This window comes from Capra hircus, chromosome 22, assembly GCF_001704415.2.
Source record: "Capra hircus breed San Clemente chromosome 22, ASM170441v1, whole genome shotgun sequence".
Taxonomy (NCBI): Eukaryota; Metazoa; Chordata; class Mammalia; order Artiodactyla; family Bovidae; genus Capra; species Capra hircus.
This window is the reverse complement of record NC_030829.1, coordinates 53,784,652-53,812,560: the sequence shown is the minus strand read 5'-3', so window position 1 is coordinate 53,812,560 and position 27,909 is coordinate 53,784,652. Positions and strand designations below refer to the sequence as shown.

The window sequence follows — 27,909 nt, the reverse complement described above, 5'->3', positions numbered from 1 at the left end:
CTGGGCATGTGCTTGATCTGCCTGCTCTTGAGCACTGATTCCAGAGCAACCAGGCGTCTCCAGCAACCACAGGCAGAGGGCAGAGTCAGAGGGCGGGTGTTGTGGGAAGGAAGGCGAGTTAAGCAATGTTGCAGGAGCTCCAAGAGAGGGCACAGATGGCCAGACAGCAGAGAGTGCAGTGGGTTGCGGTTTGCTGGTCTGTTCCTGATGGAATTGGTGTTTTGGCCTCAGATCTGAGAAGTGTCGTGTTCTATGTCATTCTCTAACACCCTTTCCTTACCCCAGGGCTTTCTGAACCCAGCTGCCTGGAGAACAGTGAGACCGGACCAGGGGCTGCCCCTGCTATGAAGGAAGTGACAGTCAGGAGATACCTGCATATCCATATTACATTATTCTGTTCTGTTTTTCAAAGTAAGCATTTTCTTATAGAAACGGGCCATTTTCCACAGTATCTTTCCATTTCTCTCTATATTTTGCTTACTATTCCAAGGTAACTGACTCCGAGTGTCAGATTTATTCAAAATAGAGAATTTAATCCTTTCTAGAGCTATAATAGGGAGAAGGAAATGGCAACCCTCTCCAGTATTCTCGCCTGGAGAATCCCAAGGACAGAGGAGCCTGGTGGGCTGCTGTCCATAGGGTCGCACAAAGTAGGACACGGCTGAAGTGACTGAGCTTGTGTGCATGCATTGGAGGAGGAAATGGCAACCCACTCCAGTGTTCTTGCCTGGAGACTCCCAAGGACAGAGGAGCCTGGTGAAGGGCGGTCTATGGGGTCACACACAGTTGGACGCAACTGAAGTGACTTAGCAGCAGCAGAGCTATAATGAGTTGTGAGCGGTGTTAAAATGCAAAAACTCTCATTGTTTAAAAACAGTATAGAAACAGCATGATTTTACTTATGTAAGAACATGCACAACTACATACACTCACACTGCATTTTATCAGTTCTAACACACGATTGGTTTTAAAGTTTATGCTCCACCTAGAATAAAAAATGCTGTCAATCAAAGATACCATTGATTGTAAGGCCTGCCCATATTTCAGGATTTGTGGGGAAAACATGCATCTCAGAATCAGTAGAAGACAGGATTAATCAGGATGGAAGGATGTAGAGCCAAGATTAAGAGTGATCTCCCTGGATGCTGAAGTTGATTTGGGGTAACGGTTATCTTTTCTCCATCCTTTTCTGTCTTTTCTAAACTCCCCATAATGCTTATTGTTATTTTGAAAATTGTGAAAATGCAAAGCAGCCTGATAGCAGGGTTAGGTCGGCACTGATCTACACCAAATCTCTAGACCTGAGTGTCTTGGAAAAGGATAGTTTTATGTTCCTACAAGTTTTAAGGTAACAGGCAGACTTGCAGGATGTCCCCTGAGACGTCTGTCCCCATTTTGTTTGTCTTAATCAGACCAATAAAAGCTTTTAGCCTTGCTCCCAAGACTCCCCTTTCCTGGAACGAAACCACCTTTTCAGGCAAAGGTAGCCTCATGCCACAGGTTGGGCTGAGTTCCATACTCTGTTTGCAGGACAGTGATTTAATTTCTTCCTCCTCCTGAGGGGTACAGTTGTGTGTGTACTTCGTCACTCAGTGGTGTCCGACTCTTTCTGACCACCCCCCAGACTGGAGCCCACCAGGTTCCTCTGTCTATGGAAGTTTCTAGGCAAGACTACTGGAGTGGGTTACCATTTCCTCTTCCAGAGGATCTTCCTGACCCAGAGATCAAACCCGTGTCTCTTGAGTCTCCTGCATTAGCAGGAGGATTCTTTACCACTGAGGCAACCTGGGAAGCCCAGCCTCTCTTTTATCCTGTGGAGCCAGGGGTAGTGAAGTGACGTGAGCAGCCTCTGGGAATCAGAAGCTGCGTCATGAGACAGGTGGCTTTGTCCTTGAGAGAGTTTGTTCTCCATCATCTGCACTATGAGGAGCCTGGTGGTGACATTTCAGAACCTGTAGTCACCATCCCTTAGAAGTCAGTAGAATTTAAATCATTTTCGCTGTTGGTTAGCAAATAGCAAAAAAGTGGGTTACTTGAGTCAGAGGAGAACAGAAACATTAACCAAGGCTGATGCATTGCCTGAGCTGATACGTGAGTAAGAGGAGATTGGTCAGTCTGGCTGCACCACAGCTTCCTGGTTTCCTTCATCACATCCTCTCCCACTGAGCGGGTACACAGGACGACCCCTGGCGATGACACCCAGGGAGCACTTCCTTCTGTGCAGCTGTTCAGAGACTGTGTAGTAGCACTTGGTCTCTTCCTCCTTTTCGCACGGCTGAGATACACACTGGACGTAAGCATGGGCTGCTGGATGCCTCTTCCTCTTGCCCCTGCAGTCCCGTGAGCCACATCTTGTCGGCAAGTCATCCATCATTTACAGGGTGCCTTCTCCAGTAGCTCAGTGGTAATGAATCTGCCTACAAGTGCAGGAGGCCTTGATTCGATCCCTGGGTTGGGAAGATCCCCTGGAGAAGGGAATGGCAACCCACCCCAGTATTCTTGCCTGGAGAATCCCATGGACGGAGGAGCCTGTAGGGGCTACAGTCCAGGTTGGACACGAGTGAGCAATAAACACGATACTTTGCTTAGACCTGATGGTTTCCTTTCTGGGTTAACAGTACCTTCACTGGAATTGAGACCCTTGGATAGCACAACTGTATTCGTAAGTGAATGGCTTTCACTGAGATGCTGTAGCAGATGGATTTTGCTAGAAATGCAGAAGAAAGGTTGAAGGAGGACCATCAGAGGGAGGTAAACAAGATAAATGTGATGCCAGGGCTTTTTAATGACCTTTTTAATGAGTGAGACATTTGGGGGACTTTTGGCATAACTTCGTGCCAGAGCCACAGCAGAAGCGCGAGACTTGCAAGTGAAAGAGTTGACTCCTCTAGAATGTTCCAGAGGGAACACCTAGGTTTTTTAAACATCTTACTGGCTTCAGAATTGACTTTTCTTTATTACAACTCAAATATGTACTGTATCTTTCAAGTAGCTGCACTGAAATGATTCCAAAGACAAAAAGAATAAAGAAATCTTGGTAACAATAATAAGCTTTAGAAAAAAAATAGACAAATTATAATTCAAAAATAATTGCTAATCAAATCAGACTGATTCAGAAGAAGGCTGAGTGTTAAGCTCTTTTAAAATGTCCATTTAAATTAAGTACCGTTAAATCCCCTTTCACATCTGTATCCAGCTCTCATGGTTGTCGTGTCTTAACTTTCCCCTTACTGGCTAGTAAACCCACTTGTTTTAAAAGGTCTGTATTTCTCAGTTTTCCTAAACTTTTTGTTGTTGTTGTTGGGTAGTCACTAAATCCTGTCCAGCTCTTTGCAATCCCACGTACTATAGCCCTCCGTGCTTCTCTGTCCTTGGGATTTTCCAAGCAAGAATACCGGAGTGGGTTGCCATGTCCTCCTCCGGGGGTCTTCCCAACCCAGGGTTCGAACTTGCTTCTGCTGCATTGGCAGGCAGATTCTTTACACCAGGGAAGCCCAGCCTTTTTTTTTTTTTTTTTTTTAAACAAGGTCTTTAAAATGTGTCATGTGTTTAAAGCATGTCTTCTAGAATTTTTGTTCATGGTTTTGATGTACTTTGTTCTTCATGCTTTAGCTCACATCCTGTCTTCTCTTGGGAAGTATGGATTTACTCCTGCCTCTTTGAAGGAAAAATCAGATTAGTCATGCTATAGCTAATCCTGTTCTTACCCCCAGCATTGCGTTTTTGGTCTTCCTCTTTCTTATTCCTGATTCTGTTTTCTTGTGACTAAAGCCTTTTCCGTTGGGCATGTACTTCAGTGCCTCTGCTGGTGGTCCATGCTCTTAAACTTGGGCTCACACTGTACAGTGCTTTCTCAGCTTCTGAAAGCATCTTCATTCACGTGTTGTGAAGCACTAGTGGCTGTCTTTTCAGACTTATCCTAGTTAAATGATTATAAAGCCCCTTGTAAACCATACTACTTCTACACATAGCATACATAGAAGTACTTCTCTATATGCTAAAGAATAACCACAGAGAAACTTTACAGTTAGACTTCAACTGAGTATTAAATACAATAATTATTTGCAAAAATTAAGTGAAGTGCTCATTCACATTGTTCATTTCTAGGTTTTGCATATGAAAGAAGCTGTCTCTCTCTTTTTTTAAATTTACAGGCAGTTGCCTGAAAACTTGAGTGTGATGGTCCCAGAACAGTCAGATTTGGGTCATTCATTATTTGGGATCTGCTGTTGACTTGGTCAAGTGAGCCACTTTTTCATGAATTAAGTGAAGGGAGATGAATAAATGAATGGTTTCCAAGTTGTGTGCAAGCCTGGCAAGTGGAGGGAGAGGGGAAAGAGGAGATAGCAGGGAACCTCCTAATGGTTCAGCCTTCAACTCTTAGATATTGGGGTCCCTCAGATTTTATATGGAAAAGGATTTCGTAGCACTTTAGTAAAGAGTCTCAAAGCCTGCTATTTTCCCAAGTTTTGGATTCTAGGAACCAGTTAAAAAAAAAAATGTGTTAGTCTCTCAGTCATGTCCAACTGTTTGAAGGCCTCCTCTGTCCATGGAATTGTCCAGGCAAGAATCCTGGAGTGGGTTGCTGTTTCCTTCTCCAGGGGATTTTCCCAACCCAGGGATCAAACCCAGGTCCCCTGCATTGCAGGCAGATTCTTTACCATCTGAGCCACCAGGGAAATTTAGGTTGGCCAAGGTGGGGAGGGGAGGCATGGCCCAGTGGCAAATGGAAAGACTTGATACGAATGCTGTCCCCTGTCACCGTAATTGCAAAACACCACAGAAGGGATATACTCTGAACAAACACGCCAAAGAAGCAGGTAAAACCAGTTCTTTGCGTTGAACAACCGCAAATGCTCAGCAGGCCGTTCCCGTTGTGGTGGAGATTTGATGGGGCCCTGGCCTGAGCTGACGGGCGCTTGTTGAAGGCCGTTGGGCAGGTGCTTTCTGGAGGCCTGTTCCTCAAAAAATCAGTCTTGAATAATGACTTTATTTTACAGCGGGGACTAAAAAGGGCTTGTTCAGTTGTTCTCCAGAGGGTGGTTTCTTTTCTTTTCTTTTTCTTCATTTCTTTTGATTTTTAAAAATATTCATAGATTTGGTAGGGATTTAAGCAGGCGTAGATTTTTCCCTGCCACAATTAGCATATCAAAACATTCACATTCCATTCTATTTGAATCTTTTGTCCTCATCGAGCTGTGAATATTTTAAGCAAAAGCACTTCCATAGGATGTATTCTAGCCTTGACAGTTCAATCTGGGAAAAAAAACACCAGGAGAAAGTTTATAAACTGCGGCTCAGTACTGCAGGGGAAGGGAGGGGCCAGGAAGGGTGTCAGAAATGGACCCTGTGAGCTCCGAATTGTCTGTGGCAGGAAAGGATGGGGTGGGAGATGGAGCCAACTGTCAGATCATGTCACATGGATTTTATCTGATGGAAGAACATCAGATCTCCTGAGATCACATGTAGGTTTGCTTGAAAGTTAAATGGAATCTCGATGATCCTTGGAAAGGAAAAGCCACGGGTCATTTGGAGTTCATAAAGTCCTAGTTACATGCTTGCTGACATTTAAGATCCCTTAAATGCTGCATAAATTGGAAAGTTTTCTAGAATATACAATTGTATCAGAAGGCTTTTTAATAGTTTATAAACATTATGTCTTATTATTCTAATATTAATATATAATTAATATATTCACGATTTTAACACTTTTGCTACAATGATATCAAGACAGTACAGTTTTAGCTAGCATACATCAAGATGTTGAGGGACTTCCCTAGTGGTCCAGTGGCTAAGGCTCCGTGCTTCCAGGGCAGGGGTCCCAGGTTCGATCCCTGGTCAGAGAGCTAGATCCCACTTGCCACTATGAACATCCCACATACTGCAAGAAGGACTTGAAGATGCCATGTGCCACAGCTGAGACCCAGCACAGCCAAATAAATAAGTACTTCTTTTGAAAAAGAGGTTGAAACTTTTAAAGTCCATTATCAGTTAGGAAACTTGGTTGAAGCAACCTGAAGTTACTCTGGTTAACTGAAGCCAAAAGAGAATTGATCAGAAGAGGATCAGGGTCCTCATAGCTGGATGGGAAGCTGGAGACACAGGCCTGGGCAGGAGTCAGCGAGGACAAGAGCGCAGCTGAGATCTTGTCCCAGGAATGGTCTGTCTGAAGTCTGCGCTGTCTCTCAGTTGTGGTGTGGCATTTAAACCAGTTGACCCTGTGCCTCTGGGTCCCCCCTCAGTGTTCTGACTGTGCTGAGCCCATGATGGGTTGCACTGTTTGTTTAACTTCAACAGGGGAGAAGAGTAGGGTGGGAAGAACACCCCCTTTCCGCTTCCATAGTCGGTTGGTGATGGGGCCCTGCCGCTCACCCATCTTGTGATTCCCCTCCCTACCCTCCCCAGAAAGGAGAGACTTCAGATGCTGGGCAGCTTAAACAATACAAGTTCATCGTGCAGTTGGGGAGCAGGTTTCTGAGGAAGGTGAGTCGTAGTTAAATGAGGCTTAAGGAATGAGTTTTTGGCCTCGCTCAAGGGAGCTCAGTGATGTTGTGCAGATTGTTAGACCTCTGGGAGCCTCTGGGTCCTCATCTTAAGAAAGGGAGCTTTGATCACAACCCCAGCCCTATTTTCCAGGAAAAAGATACAAATATAAATAGGCTAACAGAAGCAGGCAGATCTCCAAGAAGTGCCTCTTTTAACTTAGAGAATGATAAGTCGAAACTATCTGAAATACACAGGCGGGAAAGCTGGATTTAAGGAGCTCTGCTAGAGAGCAGGCTGAGCTGCAGGAAAGTGTGTGGACTTGGGGTCAGCCGCCCGTCGCTGCTGATGCGCTGCCACAGTTCCGCCCGGTACTTGTGGGCTGACTTAGAGGAAATTCCTCAGGCTTGTTTTCTCATCTGTGAGGTGGAGATAATACTCCTTGATAACACTCCTTGACCATGGTAAAGATTTAAATGAGCTCCCATACGTCAAAGTGCCTGCTGCATAGGAAGCGATCTACTAAGGTTACTACATCCCTCCCTAGAGGCCTGGGGATCTGGTTCTAGAACATAGTCCTGCTCTCTGAATCTCCCCCTGGAGTGGAGAGAGTTAAATGGGAATTTAATGAGCATTTGCCCAGTTCAAGTTCACAGTCCCAGGCTCTAGGCCAGGCCCCTTGTGGGGTTTATAGAAAAACCAGAGTCTGTCCTTGCATTACTGAGCTTGCAGGCTGATGTTTCCCTGTGCCGCACTCTCTGGGAGCAGCATGAGAGAAGAGTTGTGACCTGTGTAATACCAACCTTAGGAGAAAGTCTTTGTTTTACTTTTACATTTTTATTATAAAATGAAACACAGATAACCATATAAAACAAATATGTAGTTTACTGAATTAGTTTAAAGCAGCTGCCCTTGTAGGTCAAGATAGTGGATCTTGCCAGCACTCTGCAAGCCCTCTACATGCCTCATCTCAATGTAACAGCCCCCCAGACCCCCACAGTCGGCGCTATCCTGACTTTGAGAATAGTCACATCCTTACCTTTCTCTATAGCTTATCACCTAAATGTGCCTCCCTGGATAATACAGCTTATTCCTACCCTCGTCTTTTAAATTTGATAATGTGTGCTGAGTGTTTTAATCTGTAGGTTTCCCTCTTTATCCCTTTCTCTTTCTCACAGCTTATCGGTGAAGGACTGGGCTGTTTGGCCCATAGTTTCCTGGGTTTTGCTGATTGAATACTGATCCTGGCGCATTTCCACACGTCCCTGTGCCCCCTGGACTTCCTGGCACCTTTTTCATTTTTGTTTTTTGCCTGCACTGTGCAGGATGCGGGATGCTGGATCTTAGCAGTTTCCCATCCGGGGATCGAACCATGGCCGCCTGTATTGGGAGCATGAATCTTAACCACTGGACCACCAGGAAAGTCCCACCTGGCACAACGTCTTCCACCAAACACAACGTCTTATTCCACCAAACACAACGTCTTCTATAAAGGAGCTCAATGGCCATATTCTAGTTGAAGTGGATGGGAACACGGAATCTTTGGTACATGATTCACTCATAATTGAGATACTGCACACCATCCTCTAATTTCCATGGCAGCTGATTTCTTTTGAAAGAATTTCTAGGAAAGCCTTATTTTAGATGAAGTTTACATTGCAGTTCTTACCAACTGACTCATTTTTATCCCTCATGCATCTTTAGAATGATATATCAAAGATCAGATCCCAGAAATCCCATTAACCTCTGGGTTATGCAAAAATTAGTTGTTCAGGTTTTCAAGTCTGTGGTGTCAGTAACAGAAACTGTGTTTCTAATATTTTTTTTTGTAGCTTTCTTAAACTGTTCAGGCATATGTAGCTCTGCAAATTCACGTTCCACTTATGTCAGCCAGGAAGGGAAAATATGGAGAAACTATGGTTTATCTGAAAGAGTGTGGGAATAGGCTCTTTTAATCAGTAAGTGTTCTCCTTAGCTAAATGTGTTCAAACGCACCTTCATGTACGTGATAGTTTCTAAGGAATTTGTATGTAACTCAGTACATACAAATTACAGATGTATATAATTTAATGTTTCTTCAGTGAGTCACGATCTTATTCTGCCTTACAGCCTTCACTATGGGTGATTTTTTAAAAATGATTTATAATTTTATTTGTTGACTGCGGTGGGTCTTTGTGGCTGCACACAGGCTTTCCCTACTTGCGGCAAGCGAGGGGTACTCTTCGACCGAGTCCAGAAGATTGAGATGATAGAATACAGGTTATTGTGTGTTTTGCTAGAAAATATTACCCAGAATCTTCTCACAAATCCTAGTTATTACCACCTTCCATTCATTCTGTTAACGTATTATCCTAGCCTCTGGCTAAGCACGAAGTTTAGTTGCGTTTTATGAGTACTCAACAATAGAGAAGAAAATACTATTTCTACATACAGTTCACTGTTGAAACAGTATTAAAATTTCTCATTGAAGAAGCAATAGAAAATAAAATTGATGTTAGGGACTCTGGCAGTCCTGCTTTTGTGTATGCCCAAACTCCGGGAGTTAGTGATGGACAGGGAGGCCTGGTGTGCTATGGTCCATGGGGTCACAAAGAGTTGGACACGACTGAGCAACTGAACTGAACTGAACTGAAGCCTCCATTGCCTGGATGAGGTCCTTTAGGGGTGAGGAATTAATACATTCTGGGGAATAAACTAATTCAGCCTGCAGGTGTCCATAATACACAGTTTATGTCTCAAAATAAATTTCTGAATCCTGAAGCTTGCAGACTCTCCCAAATAAATGAGAATGGATGGATAGATAGATAACAAATTCAGGAGATGCTCTGTATTGTTTATCAGATGATTGAGTAAGAGTCTCTGCACTGTAAGTGAAAGAATCCAGTTAGTAATTCTGGGAGGATCACAACAAACTGAGGAATTCTTCAAGAGATGGGACTACCAGACTACCTTACCTGCCTCCTGAGAGACCTGTATGCAGGTCAAGAAGCAACAGTTAGAACTGAACATGGAACAATGGACTGGTTCCAAATTGGGAAAGGAGTACGTCAAGGCTGTATATTGTCATCCTGCTTATTTAACTTATATGTAAAATACATCATGCAAAATGCCAGGTTGGATTAACCACAAGATGGAATCAAGATTACCAGAGAAATATCAATAACCTCAGATATGCATATGATACCACCCTAATGGCAGAAAGTGAAGAGGAACTAAAGAGCCTCTTCATGAAGGTGAAAGAGGAGAGTGAAAAATCTGGCTTAAAACTCAACATTCAAAAAGTGAAGATCATGGCATCTGGTTCCATCACATCATGGCAAATAGATGGGGAAAAAATGGAAGCAATGACAGACTTTATTTTCTGGGGATTCCAAAATCACTGCAGATGGTGACTGCAGCCATGAAATTAAAAGACACTTGCTCCTTGGAAGAAAAGCTGTGACAAACCTAGACAGCATATTAAAAAGCAGAGACATCACTTTGCTCACAAAGGTCCATCTAGTCAAAGCTATGGTTTTTCCAGTAGTCATATACAGATGTGAGAGTTGGACCATGAAGAAGGCTGAACACTGAAGAACTGATGCTTTCAAACTGTGGTGATGAAGAAGAGTCTTGAGAGTTCCTTGGACAGCAAGGCGATCCAACCAGTCATTCCTAAAGGAAAGCAACTGAATATTCTTTGGAAGAACTGATGCTGAAGCTGAAGCTTCCGTACTTTTGATGGAAGAGCTGACTCACTGGAAAAGACTCAGATGCTGGGAAAGGTTGAAGGCAGGAGGAGAAGGAGATGACAGACGATGAGATGGTTGGATGACATCATCAACTCAATGGACATGAGTTTGAGCAAACTCTGGGAGATAATGAAGGACAGGGAAGCATGGCGTGATGCATGGGGTGGCAAAGAACCCGACACGACTTCGAGACTGAACAGCCAGTCTGGGTTTTAGTCCTGGCTCATCTTTTCCTGTAGGTGGCGCTAGTGGCAAAGAACCCCGCCTGCCAGTGCAAGAGACGCGGGCTCCATCCCTGGATTGGGAAAATCCCCCGGATGAAGGCATGGCAATCCACTCCAGTATTCTTGCCTGGAGAATCCCCATGGACAGAGGAGCCTGGCACGCTACATTTCATGAGGTCGCAAAGAGCCAGACACGACTGAGTGACTTAGTGCGCGTGCACACACACAGGGATTAAAATTAGACAAATATCAATAAAATGTGCGCCTCTAATAGCAAATGTTACACACATGAATGTGATGATTTCTGTTATGCTAATTTTTATTTTTACAATAAACTTATAATGCTCTATATATTCTGTAGCTGAGCTAAAGAACAGCCATGGCTTATCTTAGAGTTTAAAAATTCATAAACATGTGCTTCTTTTGTTTAGGTTCTAGACTGGGGAGGAGAATGCCCCGACCACATCCGTCAAAGATAGGTGTGTTGTTGTTCAGTTGTTAAGTGGTGTTTGACTCTTTCTACCCCTGGACTGCAACACACCAGGCTTCCCTGTCCTTCACCATCTCCCGGAGCTTGCTCAATTTCATGTCCATTGAGTCGGTGATGCCATCCAACCGTCTCATCCTCTTCTTGTTAACTTTCTTCTTTCTCTGAAACCTTGGCTCACTGAGAATAGAGAAGTGGGTGAAGGCCATTTCGTGAAGTTGAGTCATGATGGGCCCATCTGTGTCACCTTTGCTGGGCCCCTCTGATTGGCCAGTGAAGGAGAAAAGGGTGAATTCCTGAGTCTCAGTGTCCCCCGTTCTCCCACCTTAGCGAGCCCCCAGTCACTTGCTTTGTCTTAAGCAGTCTGTAGTTTCTACTTCTCCGCTCTCCTTTCATTCCTACAGGCCATGCAGGACGCGCTGGCAGACCTTCCGGAATGGTACGGGATAAAAGGCATGCAGGCCCACTGGATTGGGGACTGTGTGGGCTGCCATCTGGACTTCACGTTAAAGGTGACTGAGCAGGAGCATCTGCCGCAGTTCATGCTCACAAGCCCCCTTCTGCCTCTTTAGACCTCTTTTTAGAAAAGTAGGTGCCTGGATTCATCACGTAAATCCTGGAGGAAAGTATAGCACCTTTCCCAAGACAAATAACTGACAGTTATTATTGATTCATGGACAGAGGAGCCAGGAACTGGGGAAAGCCTCTTTCTGGGCATGCTCTGACGTCCTTCGATGGGGACCCCCAAGTAGGCCTGGAGTTAGGCCCTGGGGAGCCCTCCTGAAAGAGGAACTGCGGCCCTCTTCTCTCTCCCGCTGTCTGCCCCTGCCTGGGACCATCTCAGGCCCCCACGTGCCTGCCGCTGCTGTCCCCGCTGCCTGGGATTGAGGAGGGGTGGGAACAGGGGATGTGGGCTGGGGAGCACGGCAGCCCAGAGTGGGGACTGAGAAATGAAACGACTCTGCCTCTTGTCAGGTTGATGGGCAAGTCACAGGAGAAAAGCTGAGCGCCTACACAGCCACCCCCGAGGCCGTTTATGGCGCCTCCCACGTGGCCATCTCTCCCAGCCACAGGCTCTTGCACGGGCACAGCCCTTTGAAGGAGACCTTTCGGAAGGCCCTCGTCCCTGGCCAAGGTGAGCCGGCAAGTTAAGGTTAAGACAGGGGCGTTACATTTCACAGAGTTCACGGTCCTTTCACACATGTCATCCTGTGTGATCTGTTCCTCTCCTTGGCGTGATTTTAAAACATGAGGATCAGAAAGAGACTTGAACATGTTACTTTGAGTCAGGAGTTTCTCCGCTTCTTTAAGTTTTTGTTTGAAAGTTCAACTCTTTCCCTTTAAGTATAATCTAGATTCAAAGCTCTTTTCTGATAAGAATAGAATCTTGTGCTTAATTTGTAGTCTCATCATCAAATAAACTATACTGACAGGGACAGGAAGGAAGCCAGTGAGAAACAGAGGAAACATTTTCAATAACTTGATTTTAGTGTCTCTTAAGAATTCACAGAGTGATCTGAGCAGACCAGCAGGGTCCTGGTCTTTAATGAGAATCAGGCTAACCTCAAATTGGCATAGCAAGTGTTGGTCAGTGAGGGTGAGAAGCACCTGTGCATTAGTCTGAAGTCCAGGGCTGCGAGCCACAGAGTCCATCCCTGGCTCACCCGGAGGAAAGGGGAACATACTGGAAAACTGTGGGGAAGAACCAGCCTGGAGGAAGACTTGGCACAGGGAGCCACGGGAGTTGGGGCAGGAAGAATGAATAATGTCTTAATACCACTGACTGAGGGAATCTGCTCTCAGCTTGCCATCAACACTTGGGGCACTTGCTGTGAGATCTGTCCTGCAGAGAAATGTGTCCGACTGGTACAGCTGGGGACCCCTGGCCTCTGTGTTGGCCGAAGGCCAGGTACCTTATTCCTTGCTCGGCCCCCAGGACTGTCATCCGTGAGGAAGGGATAGCTCTGTAAAACTCGGGCTCTCACCACAGGAATGGGTATGGATCCTGGGCAGGCGAAAGGAACCCCCCTGTAAATTATAAGTAGGTCTCAGGAGAAATGTAAATATTTCTGTAAAAATCTCAGCCCACTTCACTTTTCATAGACTATATAAACTTCAACCCAAGGCACACAGTCTGAATTATTGCAGCTCTGTTTAAGTTAGTAGATTAATAAAAATTTTTGAATGGTAGTATAGTTTTGTGTTTTTTAAAAAAATAATTGGAATGCATAAAATAGCCAGGAGGAAAGACTCCCTGATCAGATTGGAAGGATAAACAGTGTTGCCCCAGCTTCTCTCTGCTTAAGATTTATAATTGCTCAGATCAGTTAATACTTACTGAGAGCTGGCTGTGTGCTGAGCACTCAGGGATGGGTAGGTGGCCACTCACAGTCTTGCCTTCTGGGAGGCTGCAGCAGAGGAGACCCAGATGCATACGTAATTCGCTCGCCCAGGACACATATCACTTGGTTTCATCTCTTTTGTTGTATATTGAAATAAAGAAAAGACTCTTTTAAGATTTCAGTGTGTGCTTCTGAAGTCCAGTATAGCTCTCTCAGTTTTATTTTTCATTTATTCAAAAGAAAAATTGGATTCTTTTCAGTGGTTTAAAGGGAAAACTCATCATTTTTACTCTCATGAACATTTTGAGATTTCTTGAGAGCTACGGCAGTGGAATAATATCTAAAATTGAAAAACTAAAAAATGTGAATCTGACCTTCGATTCCCCCTCCATGCGTAAGTTGGGGACATAAATTAAAATGAAGTAATAGCAGTAGGGGATTAACTAGCTAATAAGTTATAAAAGATAGAGTTCCTGCCGTGAAAGGTACGATATGAACCCAAAACATTTTCACATGTAAGAAATTAAGAGGCTATTTTAGCATGGGCCAGTTTTCACGGTCATGTTGGTATCAGCACATCTGACTTGGCCTGGTTGGTTTCCTTTTGGCGCTGAATGGCTTATTTGCTTGGTTCTCCCCTCTTTAGTAATTTCTGAAATAAATCCAAACGGAATGCTCCTCTTGGCTCTAAATTTTCTGATTCTAATTTTCATAGTGGAAATATTCTTTTTGCAGATGCCAATTTATTCGAAGTCTCTAGATTAATTTGCACGTCAGGTCTCTGGATATTGACCTGTGGCCTCAGTCGTTCATGGCCAGTACAGCGCTTGAGTGTAACGCGGTTTTCCCGAAGGTGAATTGAAACTGCTGCATGGATATGGATTCACTCCTCCTTTGGCCTCTAAGGTCACATTTTAAACCTGAGCATCTTATCTCTAGTGTCATTTACCATTGCCAACTGGCTCCGTTCAGACAGGTGCCTTGGTTTTCCCTCAAATATCTGGTTTTCAGGATAAATAACTATTAAAGCAGTGACCACTTCAAGTCATGGTAGCACCCAGTTGTGATAGAATTTGTCACTTGCACGAGCTTAAATTATCACACTCGAGTTCCTACGGTTGCTGAGTTGGTGTCTGCATGTGGGCTTCTGACTTGGCACAAGATGACCAAGGTTCTGATCCCAGATCCATCCTGTGACTGAAGGAAGCTCAGTTTTCTCAGCAGCGCAGGTGATGGGGCTGTCAGGCAAGGTGGTGTGGGGGCCTGGTGGGTACAGAAGGAGCCCTGAGGGGCTCTGAGGAGGAGGAGTATGGACAGGGTGGCGCTTGAGTGTTAAGAGTGGAGGCAGGAGAGCTGGCTTCCCTGGTAGGGAGGTGAGAGGTGGTGAAGACCCTGAAACAGCAGCCATCAGGATGGAGGGGCGAGGACAGCTCTCCCAATTATTTATTTCGAAGACTCCTCGGACATCTCCCTGATTTTTGGCCTGGCCGACTGTGTTGCTCATGTTTTTGACTAAATGTACTGTTTTTGCTCAACATCCTGTAATTGGCACAGATTCTTTTAAGAGAACAGAAAGTAATGCCCCTCTCTGTATAGATCTTGAAATCGAGTATATTTCCATAATCACTGACGTTATCTCCTCTTCTCAGTTGACTACGTCTGACTTAAGTCGTGTTACGTAAGCTGTGGCTTGATAGGAACTAGAAACCATAGAAAGCATCAATAGGGGAAATATTGTCAGAGTTCTAGATGCTGTTCTGTTTTTTCCTGGAGTCTTTTTCTTACACTCCTGATATTAAAATATGCAAACCCTGGGGCTTTGGAACCATGCATTTCAGCTCTGAGTCACCGATGATCTACACAATGCATTTTTTGCCGAAAGGGTAAATAAGGTCTCGGTAATAAGTGGCTTAGGAACCCTGTCGTTGACACATTAGAGAGAGGCCCCCAAACATCAAATAATTTATGGCTCCCTATTGCCTTGCCCTGTCTCCACAGAATCAGCGTGAGAGTGGAACAAAGGGCAGGGAACAGAATCCTGTGGGTAACAGTTTGTTCTTCAACATGGCTGTCCCTGCTAGCATCCTTTCAGTTCAGCAGGTGTTAATAGATGCTGTGTGGAGGAAAGCTTCTGAGCTCAGGTAACCTGGCATAAAGCAGAAGTAAATAGGTTTCTTTGCTTCCAGACTTGTCAGCGTCTTCTCTGTACTGACTGATTGTGACTGTCTGCAGGGGAACGTCCGGCGACTCTGCTCACACTTACTTGACCACGGGGCCCTGTTTCCAGAGATCCGGGGACCTAGTTGCAGGCAGCACCGTTCTGCTAAGCACCAAACAAAAGTCTCTGGTCTGTTTTTCCAAGGGGCATGAAAGACCTGCCTTGTTTGCAGTGGGGTTCGTGAGAGAGAGGGCAGCTTCTTGCCTAGAATGTTTCCTTTGTAATTACTGGCTGTTAAGTTAGTGATCCTTTGAGTTTTCTAAGGCGTTTAGCTGTGATTTAACCCCTGTATGAACTGCTTCAGTTACTTGGGATTTCGCCCTGGCTTCCTGCCTTCCGTTGCCGGCACACGGCTCATGAGAAATGTGGAGAACGCCAATCCTGACCAAGAACTTCAAATCTTAACTTTCGTTCTTTCTGAGAAATAGGTTGTGACTGGGTACAGCAGGCACATTGCTGTAGGGCATTCATTACAAATCTGCTCATATGTAAATTCAAATATTAACTTTTTTCCTAATTGAGAAACAGTCACAATAGACTTTTATGTCGGAAAATGAAAAAAGTCCAACCCTTTAATCCATACTTTACTTTTTTTCACATTTTTCTGATAATGACTTTATTGATATATATTTCACATACCGTAAAATTCATCTATTCGAAGTGTACAATTTAATGGTTTTTTTGTATATCCGCAGAGTTGTACAACCATCACCGCTGTCAATTTTAGGACATTTTCATCACTACCACCCCCCCACCCAAAGAAATCCCATACCCTCTAGCAATCATGCTCAATACCTCCTATTTCCCCAGCCCCAGGAAAGCACTAACCTACTTTCTTTCTCCATAGATTTGCCTGTTCTGGACATTTCGTGTAAATGGACTCACATGGTACTTGCTCTTTCGTGACTGGCGTCTTTCACTTAGTGTAGTGTTTTCAAGGTCATCCAGTGTTGTAGCACGTGTTGGTACTTCATTCCTTTTTATTTCAGAGTAATACTTCATTATATATTCCACATTTTATTTATCATTCATCAGCTGATAGACATTTTGGTCTCCACTGTCTAGCCAGCTGCTACGTACCTTTGGTACAGATTCTTGTGCGGATATACACTTTCATTTCTTCATGTATGCATCTAAGAATTGAGTTGTTGGGTCTCATGTTAATAGTAACTCTGTATTTAACTGGTTGAGGAACCGTCAGACTTTCTCAAGGCAGGTGCTCTATTTTACATCCCCAGAAGCAATGCGAAGGGATCCAGTTTCTCCACATTTTTGCCAGCACTTGTCACTGTCTTCTTTGTTATGGTCATGCTGATGGATGTGAAGCATTATCTCACTGTGGCTTCGAAATGGCTTATTGGCCATTTACATATCTTCTGTAGAGGAATATCTATTCAGAGCGTCTGCTCAATTTTTAATTGAGTTGTCTTTTTAGTCTTCAATTTTGATAGTTCTTTATACTAGATACAAGTTTCTTATCAGATATATGATTACATAAATGTTCTCTAGTTCTGTGACTATTCTTTTCACTTTCTTGATGGTGTCCTTTGAAGCTTGGAAGTTTTAAATTTTGGTGAAGTCCCATTTATCTATTAATACTTGTTTCTTCTATTGTTTTTGCTTTCGGTGGCGTATCTAAGATGCCATTGCCTAGTCAAAGATCACAAAGATTGTGTTTTCTTCTAAGACTTTTATAGTTTTAGATCTTACATTTAGGTCTTTAATCCATTTTTAAATGAAGTTTAATTTATTCTTTTGCATGTGGTCACACATCTTTTAAACTCATGTTCCCACACACACTCATCGTAAAAATGAGACTGCTCCTGGCGTTTGCTTTTTCATTTTTGGCTTAATATGATATCAGAAAATATTTCTTAGTTTTTAGGCAGGCTTGTCTTTAATCCATGCATAATATTCTATCAACTCAATGTACCATAATATTCTAAATCTTCCCTATCATGTTGAATATTTGGCCTTTTTCATGTTTGGGCTATTAGGGAGACAGTTCTTTGCCTCTGTAGAATTAATTCCTTAGAAAACAGCTCCCCCCCCCCCCCAACCAAAAGAAAAAAGAAAGAAAGAAAACATCCCCAAGAGTGTGATTTTTTTTTTTTTGGTCAAAGTTTATGAACCGTTTTTTGGTTCTTTTCACATGTTGCTTGTATTGGTTTCTGAAAGGGCTAAATCAGTTTAGAGTGTCTTATCCAAATGACCTACGAATTCCAGCACGACTTCACAGTGCCGATGCCCTTCTGATTCTATTTTATTCGTCTGTCTTTCGGCTGTGCTGAGTCTTCATTGCTACGAGGGCTTTCGGTTGCGGTGGCTTCTCTTGTTGCCGAGCACGGACTCTCGAGCACACCCCTGTAGCTGCGGCTCGAGGGCTCAGTGCTCATAGCTCCTGGGCCCTAGAGCTCAGGCTCCGCAGTTGTGGCGCACGGGCTTAGTGGCTCCGCAGTGTGTGGGACCTTCTCAGACCTGCATCTCCTATACTGTCAGGCAAATTCTTTACCACTGAGCCACCAGGGAAGCCTTGATGGTACCCTTCTAAAAGTTTTCCCAACGTAGCAAGTAAAAAGTAATACTTCAAGATCACTTTCCATCTCTCTTCATAAAAATTAATTTGTGTCTTTAAAAATCTAAGTACCATATGTATATTACATGAAATTTCAGAGGGTACTAACAACAACAATGACTGTAGCCTCCTCACCCAACCTCTTTTAATGATTTGGGGAACATGTTACCTAAGATGTAAGTGTGGTGGCTTGACAGAGTCCTAGAAAACTACTGAGTGAAAAGAACTGTGTTTCTTGCACACATGAAGCAAAGAGTGGGTATGACAAGTCTGCTTTGTGAGGTGGTCGGGCCGAGGCTCGCTCTCCTGTCCTGCCTGGCCCCTCTAGGATGTCGCCCTTATCTGTGTGTTCTAGAGTATCCTGCATGTCATCTGCATTGTGGTGAGAAGGGGTGGGGGAAGAAGGGCCGCTCCTTCCCTTTGCGAGCGTGTCCTCATGCTCTTCTGCACGCATGCCCTGGCCGTACCTGGTGGAGGGGGGCTGAGCAGCGCTGCCATCAGCTATGCAGCCATGTGTTCAGCCAAACACTCTGCTGCTGAATCAGAGGGCAAGACAGAGACGGGGTCAGCTGGCAGCCTGTGCCTGAGCCGTTTCTCTGCTATAGACCAGAGATTTGTGGTCTGTTTGGACAATTATCTTCTGTTTGGATAATTCCAAATTAAGTGTTTTGTTATGACCACATAAATATTGGTCATCTGAGCCAAATATACTCTGATTACATTTTCCCTTTTATATAACTTTCTGTTTTTCCTGAAGTTCATGATGTTCTCTCTCTTTTTTTTTTCATTTGTTTTGTGTTCTTTGAATTTCTGATTGTCTTCCCACGCCCTCCAAGAAGCTCTTTAAAACTCCTTTCCAGTTTTCTACATATTCCGGTCTGTCAGATAATCTGCCCGTCCCCTTTTTCCCCTGACGATGCTTCCTAGGGCTTTCTGTCCTGTTCACATGTCACCTGGTCCTTCTCCCGGCATCTGCCGTCCTGGGGGTTCTGTCTGCCTCTGCTCTGCAGATGCCCCTGCCCTCTTCTCTTTGCTGGATTCCCTGTTTGTTTCCTGGGTTCCGTGTCTGCCTCTTTCTTGATTTACCCCTTCCTTTCACGGGGCTTCCCTGGTGGCTCAGATGGTAAAGCATCTGCCTGCAATGCAGGAGACCCAGGTTCGATCCTTGGGTCAGGACGATCCCCTGGAGAAGGAAATGGCAGCCCACTCCAGCATTTGCCTGGAAAATCCCATGGTTGGAGGAGCCTAATAAGTTACAGTCCCTGGGGTCGCAAAGAGTCGGACATGATTAAGCGACTTCACGTTCACTCGTTGCTGGACCATAGCCTCTGGTATCTCCTTAGAAATGGGTCATGGCTGGGGAAGCAGCCCAGTCCTGAGGATTAAGACTGTCAAGGCTGGCTAGGTCTGAATCATCGCGCCCTCTCTCTTGTCCAGTGGGGACTTAACAAAAACTTTCAAACTTCTGGTTTGGGAGTTCAGATAGGTTTGTCTTTGGATATGTAAATAGTTGATTGCTAAATTTGGTCAGATTTCTCCTGACTGACTGGCTGTTCCTAAATTCTTAGGATATGTCCTGGTAAATTACACTTTGTGAATTAATTGTCATATATGTAATTGTTGCATTCTGGATGTACCTAGTTTGATAATTTTAAAAAAAATATTTCCGTTTAAGGTTATCTGTTTGCAGGTCAGAAAATGAGAAACTGTAATTGTGTAATGCTTTGAAATGTAAAAAAAAAAAAAACAAAAAAAACAAGCTGTAAATAAAATCGACTAAATCCAAAAAAAAAAAAAAAAAAAAGAAATGGGTCATGGGAAGGAGTGGTTTTGTGTTTGTATGTGTGAAAATCGGATCTCTGCTCAGTCGTCCTCTCCTTTCCTGTCCACTTCCATCTTTGAGTGTTATGGTTTAAAATTCCAGATATCTTTTAGTTTCACCGTAGATAGATAGTTGGTTTTCTCTTTCTTCTGTATACATGAGGTACTTTTCAAAAGGATAAGGGAGGTGGTAGGAACATCTTTCCTCCACCTTCTGGAAAGCAAAAGTGCCATTTTCACTTCTTTGGTGAGGAGCACGAATGAATATGTTCATATATTTGTTTAATCTTTTGATTCTCCACTAGTGTGAATTATCTGTTAATACCTTCAAAGAACAAATTCTATAATAATTAGCACAAAACACAGAGGTTCTAAAGCTTCTTTTTCTCACTTGTCTCCTCTGAGATGCAGAGGGTGTTAGAGCCCCAGCTGATGGGCCTCCACCATTGTTCACCCTCATTTTCAGATTGCCTGACACCCGTGACAGCCGTGAACATGCTCACCCAGCAGGAAGTCCCGGTCGTCATCTTGGCCAAAGCTGACTTGGAGGGCTCTCTAGATGCAAAAATAGGTAAGTAGCTAGTAAAATGTAATCAGAAGAATGTCTTTAGCAGGCTTAAGATCAAAATACTAGCCTAGAAGAGCTGGCTGTATATTCCGTGATCTGTTTTGCCTCTGTAAAAAGGAGGGTCCCTTCATTTCATTGTCTCTTATTTAAAGCATTACGTTTTGAAAACACACTGAGTATATCGCATCTTGCTACTTGCTACTGAGAATAATCAAAAATGTTTGGCCCATAGATTTTGCCAGTGGAACTAGTTGGTGAGACTTGCCTATACAATGTGGGGAACAGTACTACTCAGATAAGAATCCCATTTCAGAACTCATAGAAGCAGCAGCAGCTTCTGAGATGGGGGTTCAAAGCACACGTGATTGATGTGGGCTAACTTTTGGGGGAAGACTTAGTGGAGGGGGTGAACTTAAGCCGTGCAAGAAAGCGATTGTGAAACAGCAGTAGAATTGAAGGCATTGTCAGGGCTGTAAGTTGTACGTGGTTGGTGGCCTTACTCATTGATGAGTGTTCTAAACTATCCTCACCTAACAGGAAGTCTGGGGTTGAACCAGGGGGTGGAACCTAATCGTATCCCATCCAAGACCTGCCCTGCAGGGGCCCCGAGCATCTCTCTTTCACAACTTCCCTACTGTAGATTCCAGCCAGTCACCAGTGTGCAGGAACCTGCAGAGAAGATTCACCAGTGTGCTGGAAGCTGCAGAGAAAGTTACTGCCACACTCTCTATCTCCTAGCACACAGAAGAAATAGCGTTGCTTATCGAAACCACGTTTTTCCTCATGGTCCTCAGATCCTTTTTTGACAAAGTGATTTGAAGAAACACCAACCCAGAAAACAGATATTTAGCCGTTCACGTCATTCTTATCTGACAGTTTAACCTAGAAAAGATGTTGCTTAAGGGACACAATTCCTTCTACTACTTTAGTGCATCTTATAATTAGTAAAACTCATTAACACAGCCAGCCAAGTTGAACAGTAAAGGAACCTCTCGCTGATGTGGCTTTCCCCGCCCACCCACCCCCACCCCCCCGCCCCATTTGGTATTTTGAGTCAAAGTACTGGCACAATATTGAGAGTTCTGAAGGAAAAGGGAAAAGAAAAAGAGGAATCTGATTTTCTTGGGTGTGCGTGGAAAATCATTTTTCCTCTTATCTTCATTTTGCATACTTCCATAGTTAACATTTTCTAAGTCATTGTCTGTTGCCCTCCAAGAATAACAGAAACGAAAGTCAACGAGATGAAGTAGGGTTTTCACCATCTTACCGGCATGTTACAAATGGTTTGCATTCTGCTGAGCCCCACGTGAGCAGCACGGTGGCCCAGCACGAGCTTTATGCGGTCACGTAAACCTGTGATCACGTCTCCATGTGAAGATTGCCCTGAGTTAGCCCAGACCCCACAGGAATGGAGTAAATGACTTTCCCCCCTCCTCGTCCATGACCACTTGTCAGCAATCTCCATTGCTTGCCATCTGTCCTCACCCTTCAGGGTCTTTCAAGTCCACTCTGACAGTTTATTTGCTTCACTAGATGCTTTTTGTCAATAATCTCAGCTGAAACAAACACCACAGAGCTTTCCGTCATACCGTGGCATTTTCTATCTTTCCAAGGAGGTTTAGAACCCACACCCCAAACATTAAATCACCCTTGTAGGGCAGCGTTCCTTGTTCGTGGCGATCTGACGTGTGTATGACCCTTAGTTTTCTCTCTCTCAGTTGCCGTGTGGCGTGCTGTGTCCACAAGGATGTCAGCAGTTTTGACAGCTGACTCTACAACATGAGTTCTCAACCAGGGGTGATTTGGGCATCAACTGACGTTTGGCAACTGTAGTAACATTTCTGTTGGTAGAGACCAGGGAAGCTCTTCAATTCCTACACTGCACAGAACAGCCCCACAACCAACTTCAAAATGTCAAATAGGGCCCAGGTGGAGAAACCCTGGCCTATAGAACTGACAGCTGAAAAGCCTGTTTTTCTGAAGAGCTGAAGCTGAAACAGCAGGCCCTGATCCTCTGAATGAGCGATTTCCTTACACTAAGCTCTATCTCCTCAAGGGTGTATGTGGGTTGAAGACTAAATGTCTATTCAGAATGTACTGTTGCCTCTGGGAACAAAGCGCAGTATGGAGAAACACAGTTGCCAGCTTCCCACTTCCTGCCCGAGTGGATGTTTCTGGGGGGCTGGGAGACGCCAGCGGAGTCAGCCCTGCTGATCAAGAGCACCCCACTGTCCTGTGTCACTGAAGGAATTCAAAGACCAGGCTTCCCCAGGTGCTTGTGATTCACTGTTCAAGTGACAAAAGCACCCAAAATTGTATATTTTAGAATTACAAGTAATTGTTTTTAAAGAAAGTAAACAAAGGAATAAGACTTAACCAAAAGCAGTGTCCATATGGAACACCGTTGTGTCAGGGTGGTGAGTTTCCCCAAGACTGTTCTCCCTTTTCTCAGTGAATGTGATGTGATTTGATAATTTCTCTGACTGAAAAAGACAGAGTCTCCCTTCAAAAGCTAATGCTGAGTGTCAGTGCTGGCAGTCCTTTTGTGATTTGGGCATTTGCAAAGAAGTCATTTTGTGTTTCTTCGCCTTGAACAGGAATTCCCAGCACCAGCTTAGAGGACTCCGCCTTGGCCCAAACCCTGGGCCTGTCCTACTCCGAAGTCATTGAAACGATGCCAGATGGGACGGAGAGACTGAGCGGCTCTGCAGAGGTTGGTGGGGCCTAAGAATTTACTTCTAAACTCACGGTCTTCACATGAGCTTCATGATGCATTTTCCTTTCGATGCAAGTTACAGCCTACCATTTACCGCTGCATTCATCCCCGCACCTAACAGTCTCGCAGCCTCGTTTCTAAATCTGTGAAACCAAAATAATGTTCTTTTATTACTGTTATTATTTACTTCCATTTATTTATTTTGGCCGCACAGGATCTTAATTGCAGCTTGTGAACTCTTAGTTGCGATGCATGGGATCTCATTCCCTGACCAGAGGCTGAACCCAGTTCCCCTGTATTGGGAGCATGGAGCCTTAGCCACTGGACCACCAGGGAAGTCCAAAATGATGTTCTTTCTCAGGATCTAAAAGCTTCTTGACTCCAAGTTGAACCTGATCCCTGAACAGTATCGTTGTCGGAATAGCTAATACCTTATTTTGGGAATCTTCTGCTTGAGAAAAATGACCTCCTCCAGGGAAACTGGTTCCTTGAGGCAGTTGACCAAAATTGGCTTTACCTTTTAGAGCTCTCTCTTCTCCCCAGATGCTTCTTTCCAGACAGTGGCAGTCCAGGGTGGTGGCCTCAGGGTGGCAGCTCATTCTGACCGCTCTCCTTCCCCTCTCAGTTCACAGGAATGAAGCGGCAGGATGCGTTTCTAGCCCTGACTCAGAAAGCCCGGAGGGAGAGAGTGGGCGGTGACGTGACGAGCGATAGACTGAAGGACTGGCTGGTCTCCAGGCAGCGGTACTGGGGCACGCCCATCCCAATGGTGCACTGTCCGGCCTGCGGGCCCGTGCCCGTGCCTTTGGAGGACTTGCCCGTGACCTTGCCCAGCATCACCTCTTTCACCGGCAAGGGAGGCTCCCCACTGGCGTCGGCTTCCGAGTGGGTAAACTGCTCCTGCCCTAGGTAAGGAGCCACACCTCTCGGCCGCAACCCTGCCTGGCACAGCCCCTGCTGGAGTGCCAGACTCCCCCGTCCCTCCTTCTGCTAACTCTCCTCTCGGACTTCCGCTTGGTTGGAAAGAATAACATGGGTCTTTTGCAACCTTAGAAAGAGGAGGTTGGAATCTGGAGCCCAGCCCTGTGATGGGTGCCCTCTCCTCTCCTCTGGGCTGGTGGAGGCAGCAATATCAATTCACGTTGTTCCCTGAAACAGCTGATCCAGCTGATGAAAAGCTACACATTTTCATCATAGCTTTGGAAAAGACTACTTTCCTTCATTATATATTCCCAAGAGCTTCTCAGAGAAAAGAGGAAATGCCTTGCGGTTTTCCCATAGAGTGACTATGATAACAGTGGAGATTTATCACAAGCAGCAGAATAGTAGCTGCGAGGACAAGTGTACTCAGGGGTCTCATTCTTTAATATCCTGAAACATGTCATATCTCCTTAATTCTCATTTTGGAAGTAGGATTATGTTTTCTGTCAATTCACTGGCGTGTCTCCCATTTTTTTTTTTTAAGATCTTTTGATGTGGATCATTTTTAAAATCTGTATTGAATTTTTTACAGTATAGCTTCTGCTTTGGTTTTTTGATTTTTTGGCCCTGAGACATGTTGGAGTCTTGGCTCCTGACTAGGGAGCGAAACCTCCCCCCACTGCATTGGAAGGCGAAGTCTTAATCACTGGACCTCTAGGGAAGTCCCTCCCATTGGGATTTTTTTAGGATGCCATTCCAACTGATTAAAAAGTAAATAACAGATACCAAAGTGTAGTATTTCCCTTCATCCTTGTATGGAAAAGCCATTTTTCTCTGCCTTGTAGATCATGATGGGGTTGTTTTAAAGTTTTGAAATAACTTAGTCCTCTTACTACCACTTCTAGGTCAGTAATTAGGTAACCACCTAGTTGGATGGCATCATTGACTCAATGAACACGAGTTTGAGCAAACTCTGGGAGGTAGTGAAGGACAAGGAAGCCTGATGTGCTGCAGTCCACGGGGTCGCAGAGTCAGACACGGCTGAGGGACAGAACAGTAGTGTGAGTGCACGGCTCAGGCTGGCGAGGCAACACTCACAGCTTCAAGTCCTGGCCCGGCCTCTTCACTAGCTACGTGGTCTTGTGAGAGTCACATATGCTCGCTGGGCATTGATTTCCTTATCAGGAGTGAAAATAACCCCGTGAAGGGGTCTCAGAAGATGAGAATGAGCACATGGAGTCCTGCACAGTGGCTCCTAGCAGGCAGTCTGTAGCTGGAAGTGTTAGCGACATTCCTCCCTGGCCTGCCAGCAGCTCACCCACGCGCTCACTCAGGCAGTTTTGAGGTTTGCGATGGGGTTTGCAGGGATGTAGGAAGCTCTGGGCCAGGTAGGGGAGAGAGAGCACACCCTTTTTGTTGATAAGCAGTAACAAAGTACTTCTCTGTTGGAGACATGGGCAGCCTTCTGCCCACCCATTGTGGCAGCCCAGGGCCTTGGTGATGGGGATAAGATCTGCCTTGTCTACTGATTCCTGGAGAGCAGACCCCAGGCATGGGCTTGGTCAAGGCTCCCTGATGAATCTGATGAGCATGCAGGGCTGAGAGCTGCTGAGCCCACGTGGCCAAGCGGGACAGCCCAGAGGTGAGAACCATGGGCACCAGAGCCCAGCAGAGGTGGATTTGTTACCCCTGAGCTCCAACACCTTGAACAGATTTCTCAACCTCCCTGAACCCTAGTTACCCATCTGCAAAGTGGGAACATCAGTAGTGTCTACCTCATCCCGAGTTACTGGGGATTAAATGAGATAAAGCCTGGGAAGCATTTGGCCCGGTGCTCACCACCCAGTTGTAGTCTTATTAATGTTGAAGCTAATAACGGTAATAACACTGCCACCATCATCATTGTCTATACCGCCCACTTACCAAGTAGTCTCTTCTGTATAATCCAGCTTTTAGTGTCAGCCATGAAAGGTGTTGGTCATCTTCAAATCCACCGTGACCATTTAAAAAATCAACGTGGCAAGTTTTGGTCAGATATCAGCCCCTTCTATTAGTTGAGTCCTGCGTTTTCTTCCTAAATTGTATGCGTGCCCTAACAGTGAGGAAGAAGAGACATTTATCTTCTAATTATTTCCCCCAAATAGTATGTGTTCTGAGAGACCTGGCTTTTGTTTAGACATGCACTGTTGAGATCAGATTCTTAGAGCAGTCCTGGGTGGTAGGAAACAGGATTAGGGGTCCCTTGGGGTTCTCTCCGATAAGCCCCTGCCCCTGGAACCACCACTGTTCCCAGTGGGAGGCCCCCTGACTGAGAGGCATGAGGCCCCTGGGAGCCCAGAGTCCTGCCAGCTGTGGGCTCCTGTGTTTTCTGCTCAACCACTTCCATTTAATAAGCAGGAGGTGGGGACTGACTGTTTCCTCCAGTAATATTCAGAAAGCCAGTACCAACTGCTTCATATATGCAACACATAAAGGCAACCCTTCTTTTATTTTTTTAAAATGCCTTCTTTAATTTTTAAAATTAAAAACAGACTGAAGCCCTTACATGCTAAATTAGCAAAGGATTCATCACTTCCTCTTTGGGGCGCATCATCCCCCTCCTCAAATTTTCCAAGAACAACCCCCCCCCCGCCCCCACCACCAAGGACTCATCCTGCCAAGAAGGCAGCATTGGGAGGCATGGCTGGTCCCACTTCTATGCTTCAGAATCGCCAGTCTATGTCTGATGCAGGAATACAGCATGCTTGGAGCTGGTGCACGGGGATGACCCAGAGGGATGTTGTGGGGAGGGAGGGGGGAGGGGGGTTCGTGTTTGGGAACTTAAAGATTTTAAAATTTAAAAAATAAAAAAATAAATAAAATTCAAAAAAAAAAAAAAAAAGAAGGGAGAGCCTGGGGTCCAAGCTGTGTTCTCCTGCTGTGGCTTCTCACAGCCACAAAGGGTCCCTGCCAATAGCTGTCAACCCCTATCCACTCCTGATCCATGCCTTTGAGGGGTCTTCAAGGCAGCCAAGCACCTTCCTTGGCCAGGCTTGGCTAAGGGTATTGTCCCTTGCCTTCCCAGAAGTGGTGGCGTAGGGCTCCAGTCCGCTGGGCCATCATTCTACTGACACGTTTCAAAATCGGCTTGGTAGTTGGGCCCTTATGGAACCTCAGTCCTCTCTACGTATCACATCCCTAGGATGAGCACTGCTTTTTCTTTTCAACCTTTCACATACCACGCATCTTCCTCCGTTCACTGTCTTGAACTGTGGGCCTATCTTCACCTTCTGTAAGGAGCCTTCCTTTAGACAGTGGTGTGTTGGTGAGTGTGTGCTAAATAGATCACTGGAGGGGGCCTTCTGATTTGTAGTGTTGGCCCATTTCTCTGGTACAGGTACTTCCTCCAAGGGCTAACTTCAGACGACCCCTCGTCCCACTGTTGGGAAGAGATCTCAAGAGTCAATCCTCACAAACTGTTACGAGTCGTTCCAGCGCACTTCTGCCTTTGAGTCTCCATGGTGACTTATCTTCCTGAGGTCACCCCCTGAGGATATCTGCTCCTCTCACCCAAGAGATAGAGATAGGAAAAAAATTAAAAAGCCAGGTTCCTTTTTCAGCGCAGTATCTCACTACATTTGGTTTTCAACTTCTCTTCATAAATTGACGTACCCCATGAGCATCCGAGAGGAGCAGGCATTGGCTGGAGACAGCCGTGACCTGCCTAAGAGAGAAGTGAGTGCGTAAAGAGATGAGGCTCCTGTTGGGTATTCTACCATGTTCAACTCAGAGAAGTAGAGAATAGGGCTTTTAACTGTCGGAGATTTACATTTTTAAGTTTCTT

General features: G+C 45.0%; 1 protein-coding gene across 2 annotated transcripts in view; it reads left to right on the top strand.

Annotated features, from left to right (window-relative positions):
- The window catches only part of LARS2 (leucyl-tRNA synthetase 2, mitochondrial), a 146,667-nt gene that overhangs the window by 75,825 nt on the left and 42,933 nt on the right, over positions 1–27,909 (top strand). For both annotated transcript variants that reach the window (XM_005696049.3, XM_005696050.3), the window contains 5 exons: positions 11,330–11,437; positions 11,901–12,060; positions 20,348–20,452; positions 23,047–23,162; positions 23,791–24,074. In XM_005696049.3, the coding sequence (XP_005696106.2) occupies positions 11,330–11,437; positions 11,901–12,060; positions 20,348–20,452; positions 23,047–23,162; positions 23,791–24,074 (773 nt within the window). The remainder of the gene's footprint in view (positions 1–11,329; positions 11,438–11,900; positions 12,061–20,347; positions 20,453–23,046; positions 23,163–23,790; positions 24,075–27,909) is intronic.